General features: G+C 39.3%; 1 protein-coding gene across 1 annotated transcript in view; it reads right to left on the bottom strand.

Moving 5' to 3' along the window:
• LOC134609048 (scinderin-like) overlaps positions 1–14,547 on the bottom strand; it is a 62,530-nt gene that overhangs the window by 7,598 nt on the left and 40,385 nt on the right. The window contains exons 9-12 of the mRNA XM_063452414.1: positions 12,900–13,021; positions 12,524–12,614; positions 9,248–9,418; positions 1,194–1,371 (exon numbers count right to left, since the gene is read on the bottom strand). Coding sequence (XP_063308484.1) covers positions 1,194–1,371; positions 9,248–9,418; positions 12,524–12,614; positions 12,900–13,021 — 562 coding nt within the window. The remainder of the gene's footprint in view (positions 1–1,193; positions 1,372–9,247; positions 9,419–12,523; positions 12,615–12,899; positions 13,022–14,547) is intronic.

Genomic DNA, 14,547 nt, shown 5'->3' on the forward strand with positions numbered 1-14,547 from the left:
AAATATGGGAAGTATAGCAAGTGCTTGTGGAGTACATTCTGCACAGGTAATTGTGAACTACATGGTTTGGGGTACATTTCCATGGTGCTCAGCAGGTCCTAGCTATCTGAGTATTATGGATAATTTAGGATAAAATTTAGGATAAAACAGCTCATTAAGCATTATAGCTCTTGCACATTGAGAATTATGGGGAATTGGTCCACACACCAGAGTAAAAGGCTAAGCTACTGTTTGTGCACTACATTTTCCTAAATGTACACATTTGTGGACTGCAGTCACATGATGCTCATCTATCCCTTGGGCTTGCTGAGCATTATGGGAAACATGGAACAAAAATACATGCAGTGCCAAGCCTAGCTAATTCTTGTGGACCCTAAACACTTTAGAACTAAAAGTATGTGGGCTTTATTCCCATGGGTAGCCAATCCTTAGGTTCGCTGAGCGTTACGGGAAATGCGGTTCACAAATAACTGCAGACATATGGTTACATTTTAAAAGCTAAAGCACTAGTGACCATGTTCGCCATGATGCTTTTTCACTATAGTCTAATGACGCTCACGCAGACATTAACAGAAAATATAAAAATATAAAAGGAGTGCACATGTAAATGGTAAGGGTCTATTTCAGTGACACTCACAGAGCAGCTATAACTCACATACCCAGGGCTCATTGAGCCTTGGCCAATTCCAGGCCAATAGGAGGGTTCCAGGCAGCCCAAACCTTTAATATTAATGACATTCAAAAACAACTCCAGTTGCCAAGCCAGTCATCAATGAAAAAGACAGTGAGATCGAATTTTAGAAAACTAATTGTTGAAGGTTACTTTCAACAGTTGGTTGAAATAATTTTTGGAAGGAGTAGATTTTAAAAATGATTGTTGGAAGCATGTGGCATATAAATATCCCAACAGTTCGTGGAAGAAAATTTCATCAGACAGAGGCAGCATGGAAGGGACTCAAGATGATGATGAATCATAGTCTGCAAAATCAGATCCCTCTATTTGTGTGTTCTGAATGTCTTTTTTTATTTTAAGACATAGTACTATAGAATAAAAGGCTGCAAGTGTGAATGGGCCAAAGTAGCCATAATTGGAAGGATAGCTGACTTGGAGAATTTGGATCCAATTTGGATATTTTAGTTTAAATTTGAAATTGAAAAACCCTGTGTGTATTTTATACAGGAGAAAAACAAACCTGTTTCCTGTCCTTCTGCAACTTTTGTGGGCTTGCATTTTAGAACTTTGACTAGGTAATCCGCTCCTTTTATTTCATCTTCATTTGCACCTTTTCCAACCCATATGATGGCAGAATTATTTTGCATTTTCAGAACAAATGCATCATTGGAATTTAGCATCGATGAATCATTTTCAAGCTGAAACAAGTCACCAAAATTGAGGTTTTATTTCTGTATCAACATAATATATTGCACGTTTTTTGCATATTCAGAAAGAAAAAGTGACATATTGAGTTGGTACAACATAAACAAACTTGCTTTCTATCTATTTATTAAAGTGATAATTTTTGGGAATTCATATTTTATTTTAAATTTAAGGCTAATGTAGCTGAGTTGGAAGCATAGCCGACATGGAATTTTTTTTCCAGTTTGACCTTTTTGGCCTTAGGCTTAAAATTCACTTGGAATTCACAACAATTTTCACTTTAGTCAATAGCTCTGCATATTTTTCATTTGATAAATAAAGCATGTTTTTTAAAAAATCATTTTTATTGAGAAGGAATGGGTTAATACTTAAAATAAGAATATAATTTTCGGTTTACAAATGAAAATCCATTGAAAATATTGCCTCGGTTTACAATTTTTTTTCGCAATACGAAGCAAGTTTCCTCAGGATGTATTACACCTGGGAGGTTTATAGCGCCGCCCCCGTGCATGCTGGCGTCTGTGGAATGCAGGTGGCATTGAGTTTGGAGGTGTTGGAGTTTTGAAAACATTCTGGAAATCTGTTGCAGTGGTTTTGGGACTTTTTTGAACTTTTTTGGTGCATTTCTCAAGTGGTGGAAAGATAGGGAGCTGAGCTTTGTCGTTTGCATGCCTTTTACTGTGTGTTCTGCATTGTGGGTTGGCTTCCATGCCAGCTCATTTTTACTTTTTTTCTGACCTGCAGAATGGATTAATTGGTTTTCAATGCATTCCTATGGGAAACCATGTTTCGGTTTACAAATTTTTTGCAATACAAAACGTCCCAGAGACCGCATTAAATTCGTAAACCGAGGAACCACTGTACTTAATACTTCTAATAAGGCAGAAAAACAAAAATACCAAGTCAAACATAATATAAAAGGCAGACACCCTCAAACAAACAGGAGGCCAAAAATAAAGAAACATCTGTTGAAAAAGAACAAACCAAGTACAAACTCACAATAACACCAAGAAAAACAGACAAGTACAGACAAGTACAAAAACCATATCTTAAAAATCACAAATACTCAATATCAGAAACTCATGACAGTGGAAAAAGGTATGGTAGATAGGAAATACAAAAAAAGACACTAATACCTTGTTTCCACTGAGCGGTACGGTTTGGGTCGGTACGGTCTGGCATGTTATTTTGAGTGTTTCCATTATAAAAGTGGCCAATACAACTGAACCAAGCTGCACCATTCCTGGGCCCCCTTCAGTTGTAGGTCCATAGGAAATGGTATGGTACGGTTAGGGCGGAGCTACAGATGTCACACGGTACATTCCATTGGTTGGTGGACAGAAAAACGCCACTGCTCATGTCAGGCAAGAGTGAAACAAAAACTAGGCATTTGGTCTAAACCCCGCAAGCCTCCTGGCGGTCCGACTTGCAGTGGAAACACTCACCTGAATATGCTGGACCATTCTAACCCCGTCCAAACTGTACTGACCTGAACTGTACTGCTCAGTGGAAACGAGGCATAGTAGAAGAGATAGAAGAAAGAGAGAAAGAGAGAAAGAAAAAGAAAGAAAGAAAGAAAGAAAGAAAGAAAAAAGGTTAGAATCCAAACTTTGTTGTGTACAGGAAGTTTCCCCTGTAGATCAGAAGAGAGATCCACCATGCTGTACACAAAATGTATTTTTGTGGGCTGTAATAAATACTGTCCATCTTTGAGCAACACAAATATGCACTGCAGTATGCAGTGCAAATTTTATGGCATAACCTTAAGGTTGGCCACCAAAAGTAAAAAAGCAGATGGAACATAATTTAATAGGACTAATATAGGATCAGTGAGATATGGTGAGACCAAGAAGGTGGGAGAGAAAAGGAAAAACAGTATCCCACAATGTTACAATCTATTTGTATGCCCACCATGTATGATATAAAATATCGAACAAGAGCCTCTAAAACAGAGGGGAGAGAGATCTGAATAAATGTGACTGTTTAACTGGATCAAGATACCACCTACAATGCGTTTGTAGCCATTTTCTTTAACAGTAGCACACAGTGATAATTTATAACCAATTTCAAATATAAATTTCAAGGAATCATTATTGATGACAGCACCGAGATCTATGTCCCACAAAGCCAGGAACGTCCCTCAACCACTACCGTTACATTTTTTAAAGCGTAAACAGCGTTTAATATATATACCCTGTACTGGGGATCTATATTTGTAGATCTATTCAAACGGAGTTAATGATGACCCATGATAATTAAGCCTCATGTCAGTACCAAATTCCATTATTGACAATAGGTTGTCATTTTCTTGTGCAGATATATGGAACATTTCCTCCAAAGAGGCCCGAGTAGGAATCCGACCTTTTTCATGAATATCACCAAATGTTTTTAAGGGAATGGGAGACCCATTAAGAAAATCCATGAAGGCTATTTTTACATCATTTGCAGAAAACTGGGTTACAAACTACGGTTTCATACGGGAATAACAAATTGTTAGAACAGCCCTATAACTACACCTGTACCACTGGCTGCTCATATCGATCCAAAGTAAATAAGACAGCCAAGGAGAACAGATGGAATCCTTGATATCAGTCAATCAAACTGAGCCCCTAAATGAGGTCCACTTTAAAGCCTGTGCACACTGAGCTAACTTGTAGTAAAGGTTTAAACTCATACTCCCCAGACTACCTTCAGACCTTGGGAAAGCATTTTTGGAGGACAATCTTGCCCTTCTTCCTGAACAAATCTGAGCATATGTCTCTCAAGTCTCAGAAGGTCATCCATAATTATTGGAATCAACAATGCCCTAAACAGATACACTATCTTAAGTTGCAGCATGATTTTTAGAGAGTATACTCGTCCAAAAGGCCTCTGACATATAAGGTGCTTATAAGAGCACTGAAACGCGCGTCAGGCGTTTTCACTGTCCGTTTCTTCGGACATCACTTGTTTGCCCACATATTTCACTATATGGCACCATTATGGTTTGTTGGCACTTACTTTATGTCTAATTAGATAGACCTACTATTATTTTTTGTCTTACACTATTGAGCTTGTGAAGTATATGTAAGCAAGGGCATTGTATACTTTGTTGCCATTTCGACTGTTACATAGTCTGTTAAGCAACTTTCTGCTATTTTCTTTCTACATATTTACTTTCACTTTTCTTGCTCTGTTTAATAGATATGCCGTGGGCATTCTAAGCTTCACGATATCTATATCCTCTCATTAGTTGTACATATATACATTGTAGTTACTACTACATTAGCCCATTTACATACTTGGTTTGGGATCCCTTTTGTAGTTATCCTATACTATTGCTTCAGAGGATTTTTCTAGTGGTAATTCTTTGGGATTATATCCTTGCATTTTCTCCCTTGGCAGATTGAGTTACTCTATATATTAGAGAACACATTTGAGCAGGATATATTAAAGCTCACTTTTTGTTGTTCTATTTGGTTTATACATACTCATATCTCATACCAGGGATACTGGATATAATTTGTCTATCTATTTTGTAGTTCTATTATCATAAGGAGATTCACACATTTTTCTGATTACTATTACTTAATTTTATACTTTTTTGTGAGACTACTTTCCAGATCTATGCAGCTAGATACACCCGCTTCTTGCGGCTGATTCTTTCTGATACTGGATGCCTCCCCGCCCGCCGCCATCTTGGAGGCGTCTCATGTCGGGGTGCCCCCCTGTAATGCAGGTTCCAGCGTGTTGTGGGGTCTTTGTAAGCTGCCTCTGTTGGTCAGGGGGGACCGGGATATCCCCCACCGGTCCACATGGGGGGGGGGGGGTTGGAGGCAAGTTCGCCAGGGGGACCTTAAGTGGTTTTGCTAGCGGGGAGAGCAGCCGCTTCTCCTCGGCGCGGTCTCTAGTAGGCCTCAGTGTCTTTTGGGGATTCCTGGGGAATGTGCTTCTTGTTTTCGGGTTCGTTGGGTGCCCCCGGGTTTCCCCTGTCTGCAGCATGCCTTCCTGCCAATATTGGCTCCGATTTTCGGGGTGTTTTTCCCCTAAATATGTCGCTGTGGTCGGGAGCTGCTCCACTGTGCGTCTATCCCGCTCGGCAGTCAGGCTCCGCCCCGACTATCTACTTTTTTAATTCTAGTTTTCAACTGAATATTAAATAATTAATAGTGCTTACAATAGCCTATTTTTCTCATAGCTATGTGGCTTGACTGTCGTATAAATTGCAGTCAGGAAGCCTTAAAAAATGTAACAGTGAAACAGTCATCACATGTACATGTACATAAAAAAAATCAGTTTAAAAAGAGAAATGCATATTAAATATTATTTTATATTTATAGTGTATGATATAAGTTCAGTTTTGTGTCTGTTTAGCGTTGATAGAAAATCTGGCTTTGCCAGAGGCTCATAACTTTCCGTGCACAGCAGAATCCTGACCCATTCATCAGCAGCATGACTGCTGTTTACAGCAAACCAGAGATTCTTCTGGATTTATTTAATCAGAGTTACTGAGAGTTATTTCATTATATTTATCCACTCCCTTACCCAATCCCATCCCATCTTTCCTCTAACCTATACATGGTAAAATGTATATTTAGAGAGGATTAGAACCCAGGACACTTGGATCATATGTTTGGTTCAGTACAGTTGAGCTATTATATATATGATCTTAAGGTCCTGGGTTTTAATCCTCCCTAAATATACCTTTTAAAGTGTATAGCTTGGATAGCTTGGAGGAAAGACGCGACAAGGGGATATGATAGAAATATTTAAATACATAAAGGAGAAGAATATATTTAAATGAAGACAAACTACCACATCAAATGGACATGGTCTTAGAGGGTCAAAGATTTTAAAATAATATCAGGTAGTATTACTTTACTGAGAGGGTAGTGGATGCAGCCTTACAGCTGAAGAGGTAGAGGTTAACACATTGAGGGATTTTAAGCATGTGTGGGATAGGCATAAGGCCTAAGATTTAAGATAAGGCATAAGATATAAGATAAGGTCAGGGACTAATGAAAGTTATTAGAAAATTGGGCAGACTATGTGGGCCAAATGGTTCTTATCTGCCGTTACATTCTATGTTTCTATATCATGTAAAAAAGATACCACCTAAAGATAAAATTCATATCTTCTAATACCTTTTTTATTTGGACTAACAGAATTTCGGGACAACCTCCCTTTCTCAAGCCTAAAGCATTTCTGAGCAAGACGACACATAGAATTCAAAGTGGAGTTGTGATACAGGTTTGATAGAGAATAGACATCATTCTTGCAGAGGGTCGTAAATACCTTGTGTGAAGATCACAGAGTGAGGGGGGAGAGAGAGAAAAAAAGAAACACGAGCAAACAGTGCAGAAGATGGTGCTAGAAGGGGAGAGTAAAAACAAAATAATTACATATATATACTTAATATAGGTAATTATTTTGTTTTTACTCTCCCCTTCTAGCACCATCTTCTGCACTGTTACAGTGGTTATATATATACACACACACACACACACACACGTAGTGTATATGTACAAGTATACACAAGTTCATACAGAATATACACAAGTACATACAACAATATACATATAAATACAACCAAATGCAAAAATATATGTACATGCCCACATACACATTATATTTACTATCTTTTAGATTGCAAGCTTATATGGGTAGGGCTTTCTTCACCTACTGTGTGTGTATGTTGTACATATTTTCTTAGAATTAATTATCCGTCTTGGTTTACCTACTGTACAGCACTGCGATATATGTTGAGGTTATATAAATCATTGTAATTATAGTTGTAATAGTAAAGATTTGGTTGATTTTATTTACACACTTGCTGTTAAGTTAAGAAGAATAACTATTCTTCCTATATACACACCAGTGGCTTCAATACAAAAAAATGTGCAATTGCTTGTCAAACATTCCAAATCCACAGGTTCTATTAAACTGTACTTGTCATGGCTGAATCAAGTTGCTCTTTTGTTAAAGTTTGTTAAAATCCAGATGAATTGCTAGCAAAAATATATCCTTTACATTTTTGATATCTCTCATTCAGCTGTTCATCAATTTTTGCCTGCATTGCAAAGCTTTTGGCACAACAGGAATGAAAGAATGAATTTACAGTTAACACTGCATTGTAAATACAAGAATCCACCTTCAGGTAGTCCTTATAATTATCCAATCATTCAATGGAATCATACAACATGGGTTCCTATCAGGGTTTTTAGGTTACAGTAAAGGGAAAAAAATTATTTGATCCCCTGATTTTGAACGTTTACCCACTGACAAAGAAATGATCAGTCTATAATTTTAATGGTAGGTGTATTTTAACAGTGAGAGACAGAATAACAAAAAACAAAAAAAAAATCCAGAAAAACGCACGTTAAACAAATATGTTAATTGATTTGCATGTGAATGAGTGAAATAAGTATTTGTTCCCTTATCAATCAGCAAGATTTAAGGCTCCCAGGTGTCTTTTATACAGGTAACACATTAAGATTAGGAGCACTCTCTTAAAGGGAGTGCTCCTAATCATAGCTTGTTACCTGTATAAAATACACCTGTCCACAGAAGTAATCGATCAATCAATCAAATTCCAAACTCTCCACCATGGCCAAGACCAAAGAGCTATCCAAGGATGCCAGAGACAATATTGTAGACCTACACAAGGCTCGAATGGGCTACAAGACCATCGCCAAGCAGCTTGGTGAGAAGATGACAACAGTTGGTGCGATTATTCGCAAATGGAATAAACACAAAATAACTGTCAGTCTCCCTCGGTCTGGTGCTCCTGGTGACCTGTCTGAAGTTTGCCAATTAACTGAATGATTCAGAGGAGAACTGGGTGAAACTGCTGTGGTAAACCAAAATCAAGCTCTTTGGGATTAACTCAACTCGCCGTGTTTGGAGGAGGCGTAATGCTGCCTATGACCCCAAGAACACCATCCCCACCCTCAAACATGGAGGTGGAAACATTATGCTTTGGGAGTGTTTTTCTGCAAAGGGAACATGACAACTGCACTGCATCAAAAGGGGGGGGGGGGGGGGGGTCATGTACTGTCAAATCTGGGGTGAGAACCTCCTTCCCTAAGCCAGGGCACTGAAAATGCGTCGTGGATGGGTATTCCAGCATGACAATGACCCAAAACTCACAGCCGAGGCAAGAAAGGAGTGGCTCAAGTAGAAGCACATTAAGGTCCTGGAGTGGCCTAGCCAGTCCCCAGACCTTATTCCCATAGAAAATCTGTGGAGGGAGTTGAAGGTTCGACCTCTGTGTCTGACCTCTGTGATGGCCAACAAGGGTTTTTCCACCAAGTACTAAGTCGAAGAGGTCAAATAATTATTATACTCAATGACATGCAAATCAATTTATAACTTTTTTGACATGCGTTTTTCCGAATTTCTTTTTTGTTATTCTATCTCTCACTGTTAAAATACAGCTACCATTAAAATTATAGACTGATATGTTCTTTGTCAGGGGGCAAATGTTCAAAATCAGCAGGGGATCAAATACTTGTTTCCCTCACTGTAAGTAAGAAGGTCAGAAATTCAGGGTGAATTCAAAGTGAATTTACATTTCAAGGTCAAAATAGCTGAACTTGAAGCATAGCTGACTTGGATAATTTATCCAGTTTTGCTATATTGGCCTTAATTTTACAATTAACTTAGAATTCTTGAGAATAATCTCGTTAGTAAGCAACTCTGTAAGTGTATCACGTGTGCTCACAAGATCCCACCCATGTAACATAGAAAGATAGAAACAGAATGTGACGGCAGATAAGAACCATTCGGCCCATCTAGTCTGCCCAAATGTACTTGAGTTTGGACTGTTATTTCTGAAAGGATGTCAATAACTGTTCTCTAAGATAATTATCATTATAGATATATTTTTACCTCAGCTATTCTTGTGATTGAGCCCAAATTCTTTCGAACTTGAAAGAGGCGTACAGGTCGTGGTGGCGTCTGACCTCCCTTCCTTGATGTCCCATCTTTGTATATAATAAGTGGCTTGTCCTTGAAGATACTCAACAGATGTGGAGGTTCCTTTCCCTGGGTCACACGTATCTTGAAAATAAACAATAAAAATAACATAAACTAATTATATAATTAAAGAAATAAAAGAGCAAAAAATATAAAAATGTACCACTGACGAATGACTAATAACAACATGTTTTCCATGTATTTTCAGTCTCTATGAACTTGACCTCTATTTATCCATATCCATATTATCTTCAATGCCTGTTAGATAGGTTCATAGTAAAACTAAACTTCTTGTGTTTTTACGTCAAAATACAGAAAATCTTTTTCAACATTTTCTGAATTTTTTGCAAGGTTTTAGCAATTTTTATGTGTTAAACATTTGCCAATAGTTGAAGAGTTGAGCGTTTGATGTCCTTTTGTGGGATTTACTGAGGGATGAGAAAGATTTAATTAATCACTACAACAGCTTAACATCTATCATTGCTGTCTGCTCAACTTTTGATTTCTAGTAACAGAATTCAATGGCCGTCAGTAACTTTCTTTTGAAGCTCTGTCAGTACACTGGGGAAATATACCAAGAGGAAACATCTTAGCGAGTATTAGAGGGAAATGAATCCATAATTGGTTAAGGATAGAGAAATAAAATCTAACAGCACATCAGTTTAGCTTCACTTTCTCATAACATCTTGTACATTTATTTTAGCGTTATTACCTAATTAAACATTACTTGAGTCTCTGTTCTCTGCATTTGTTTGCAAAGTACTCTTTGCCTGTGCGTTAATGTAGTATAATGGGATGGCGCTAGATGGACTGACGGTTACAGAAAACAAAGAGCTCATAGATACCTATGTCACATCCTAAGCAGGGCTCGAGTCCTGCAGGAACGTGTGGGAACGGCGTTCCTGCACTTTTTTCACAGCAGGAACGCCGTTCCCCCTGCAGGCACTCAGGGGGCGGCAAAAAATGCCGCCCCCAAATGCCCTGTGTTCCCCCTGTCATGGGAGGGGCACCTGATTGCCTGCTCCCCCCCAGCGGGCGGCTCTCTCCCTGTCACACGCGGCAAGGGAGCTGTGTCCTCTCTGCTCCCTCTCGCCGCGGTCCGTTTTCTGATGCAGGAAGCCGGAATATGACGTCATATTCTGGCTCCCTGCATCAGCAGACAACCCACGCGGCGAGAGGGAGCAGAGAGGACACAGCTCCCTCGCCGCTGTGACAGGGAGAGAGCAGCCCGCCTCACTGCAGCCCCACTGGACCCCAGGGACCCATCCATGCCAGCTTTCCTAAAAGGTAGGGAGGCTGGGTGGGTGGGCAATGTTAATTTGAATAATTTGTATATATGTATGTCTGTGTGTATGTCTGTTAGTGTATGTGTATGTATGTGTGTGTATGTCTGTTAGTCTATGTATGTGTGTGTATGTCTGTTAGTGTATGTGTGTATGTATGTTAGTGTATGTCTGTTAGTCTATGTGTATGTCTGTTAGTGTATGTGTGTATGTATGTGTGTGTATGTCTGTTAGTGTATGTCTGTTAGTGTATGTGTATGTCTGTTAGTGTATGTGTGTATGTCTGTTAGTGTATGTCTGCTAGTCTATGTATGTGTATGTCTCTTAGTGTATGTCTGTTAGTGTATGTGTATGTATGTGTGTGTATGTCTGCTAGTGTATGTGTGTGTATGTATGTTAGTGTATGTGTGTATGTCTGTTAGTGTATGTATGTGTGTGTGTATGTATGTTAGTCTATGTATGTGTGTGTATGTCTGTTAGTCTATGTATGTGTGTGTATGTCTGTTAGTGTATGTCTGTTAGTGTATGTGTGTGTGTATGTCTGTTAGTGTGTGTGTGTGTGTGTGTATCATTATGTCTGTTAGTCTATGTATGTGTGTGTATGTTAGTTTATGTCTGTTGGTGTATGTGTGTGTTTGTGTCAGTGTGTGTGTGTGTGTATGAGTGTATTTACGTCTGTTAGCGTATGTACGTGTGTGTGTATGATTGTATGTGCTTCTGTTAGTGTATACATGTTTGCGTGTATGTGCTTCTGTTAGTGTATGCACATGTTTGCGTGTATGTGCTTCTGTTAGTGTATGTTTGCAAGTGTCTGTCAAATCAGTGAGAGTCTGTTTGTCATTTAGTGTGTGTGTGACTATTAGTGTGTGTCTGTCAGTGTGTTTGTGTGTGTCTCTCTGTCAATGAATGAGTGTGTGTCAGTGAATGTGTGTGTGTGTCAAATCAGTGACGTCTGTGTGTTTGTCACTGAGTGTGTGTGTTACTGTCAGTGTGTATCTGCCAGTGTGGGTGTCTGTCTGAGAGTGTGCTTAGAGGGACACTATAGGCACCCAGACAACTTCAGCTCATTGAAGTGGTCTGGGTGCAGTGTCCCAGTCCCCTTAAACCTGCAAGTGTAATTATTGCGGTTTCTCAGAAACTGCAATAATTACCTTGAGGGGTAACTCCACCTCTAGTGGCTGTCCATCAGACAGCCACTAGAGGGACTTTCGGGTGGTTAGGTGACCAAAAGTCGCCTTACTGATGCTGGACGTCCTCACCCTGTGCATGAGGACATCCAGCATCTGCTAAATACCCATAGGATTTTAACCCCATCAGTGTCGAGTGGGGGAGGGGAGGACATGAGGGAGGGGGGGGGGGCACTACAGGGAATTATAGTGCCAGGGAAACAGTTTTGTTTTCCTGGCACTATAGTATTTCTTTAAAAGGAGCAGGAAAAGGTGGAGTCTAAAGAGGAAGGGGTGGGTTCTTAATCAGGAAGCGGTGCGCCCTTGACAGGAAGGGGTGGTAAATTTAGATTAGGGGGTGCTCAGGTATAGTCATGCCTAGGACAGCACAAAATTAAAATACACCACTGTTTGAGTGTCTGAGTATGTGTGTGCGTCTGTGAGTGTCTGAGTGCATGTGTGTGTCTGTGAGTGTATGTGTGTGCACGCGTTTATATATGCATACGAGTGTTTTGTTTTTTTTGGTGGGGGGGGAGTTCCCACACTTTTTTCCCCAGGACTTGACCCCTGATCCTAAGTATACAACACAATTTAGAGGTAGCAAATCTAATATAACAATATTTCACATTTGTAAAGGGATGGTGGAATATCTACATATAGTCATATGTTTTCATCACTTTGTCTACGGTCTACCTGTGTGTCACTACTAGAGCACATATAAGTTTTTGGAAAATACAAACATGAGTAACTCCACTCTTCATAGAGCGATCCAGCTGAACTGTGAGAAAGGCAGAAAATGTCACTTCATCTTTAGTTGCATGTGACCCTTGCCTGTAGTAACAGAACAGAAGATAAATCAACATTTGGAAAGGAAGGGAAGGGGAAGGGAAGGAAAGAAGGAAAGAAGGAAGGAAGGAAGGAAAGAAGGAAAGAAAGCAGGAAGAAAAGAAAGAAAGAAAGAAGGAAAGAAAGAAAGAAAGAAAGAAAGAAAGAAGGAAAGGATTATTTACTTCTGAAATCTATCACAATGTTAGCAGATCCTTTAAAGGTTAAATTGTGTAAGGTAAATTTATTTTAATTAATACTATTTTCATAAAGTTTCTGTTTTGTACTTACCACACATAAATGTACTTTCCCTTTGCACAAGAATACAATATGATGTAACAGTCTCCACCATAAAATTGTCCGTACGTCTCTGGATCCACCGGAACTCTGCCATTACTCTCAACACGCCATATCTAAACAATGTATTAAATAAGTCTCAATTAAGAAGTCAATCATAATATCCTGTATCCTTTTCACAATGCAAAAAAAAAAAAAACGATTTCCATAAATAAAAGAAGTTCATACTCTCTGCAGACTTATTAAGGTGGTAAATCGCATATCCCTTCAGCTATATACATAATTAAATGATATGTTAATGGAACACTCCAAGTACTAGAACCACTAGTGGAAGCCAGGTTATTGTGGAAGTAGTTCTCTTGTGCTTTTTCAGGGTAAGCTGTCATATGCTTTAGCATGGTTTGACAAATTGTCTGGGTCCCGCCACGTGTCTGTGCCTCATATGTCATATCCTGTTGCTGTGTCTTTTTTTCACCTTATAGTGCAATAATTCAAGCCCATGTAGACCCCCAGCTTTCCCAAGATCCTAAGTATGGGCAACTCCTTTTGCCTTTTTTTTTAGGCAATAAATTTCACGGATGTTTGAATTTTGAGACTCTGCACAATTATGGTAACCATGGAGTGGGTTATAGATAGTTACCGTATCAAGTGTGATTTCTGTCTAGTAATTTGCTGCCACACTCATGTACAGGGAGTGCAGAATTATTAGGCAAGTTGTATTTTTGAGGATTAATTTTATTATTGAACAACAACCATGTTCTCAATGAACCCAAACAACTCATTAATATCAAAGCTGAATATTTTTGGAAGTAGTTTTTAGTTTGTTTTTAGTTTTAGCTATTTTAGGGGGATATCTGTGTGTGCAGGTGACTATTACTGTGCATAATTATTAGGCAACTTAACAAAAAACAAATATATACCCATTTCAATTATTTATTTCTACCAGTGAAACCAATATAACATCTCAACATTCACAAATATACATTTCTGACATTCAAAAACATAACAAAAACAAATCAGTGACCAATATAGCCACCTTTCTTTGCAAGGACACTCAAAAGCCTGCCATCCATGGATTCTGTCAGTGTTTTGATCTGTTCACCATCAACATTGCGTGCAGAAGCAACCACAGCCTCCCAGACACTGTTCAGAGAGGTGTACTGTTTTCCCTCCTTGTAAATCTCACATTTGATGATGGACCACAGGTTCTCAATGGGGTTCAGATCAGGTGAACAAGGAGGCCATGTCATTAGATTTTCTTCTTTTATACCCTTTCTTGCCAGCCACGCTGTGGAGTACTTGGACGCGTGTGATGGAGCATTGTCCTGCATGAAAATCATGTTTTTCTTGAAGGATGCAGACGTCTTCCTGTACCACTGCTTGAAGAAGGTGTCTTCCAGAAACTGGCAGTAGGACTGGGAGTTGAGCTTGACTCCATCCTCAACCCGAAAAGGCCCCACAAGCTCATCTTTGATGATACCAGCCCAAACCAGTACTCCACCTCCACCTTGCTGGCGTCTGAGTCGGACTGGAGCTCTCTGCCCTTTACCAATCCAGCCACGGGCCCATCCATCTGGCCCATCAAGACTCACTCTCATTTCATCAGTCCATAAAACCTTAGAAAAATCAGTCTTGAGATATT

This window comes from Pelobates fuscus, chromosome 4 (assembly GCF_036172605.1).
Source record: "Pelobates fuscus isolate aPelFus1 chromosome 4, aPelFus1.pri, whole genome shotgun sequence".
Lineage (NCBI taxonomy): Eukaryota > Metazoa > Chordata > Amphibia > Anura > Pelobatidae > Pelobates > Pelobates fuscus.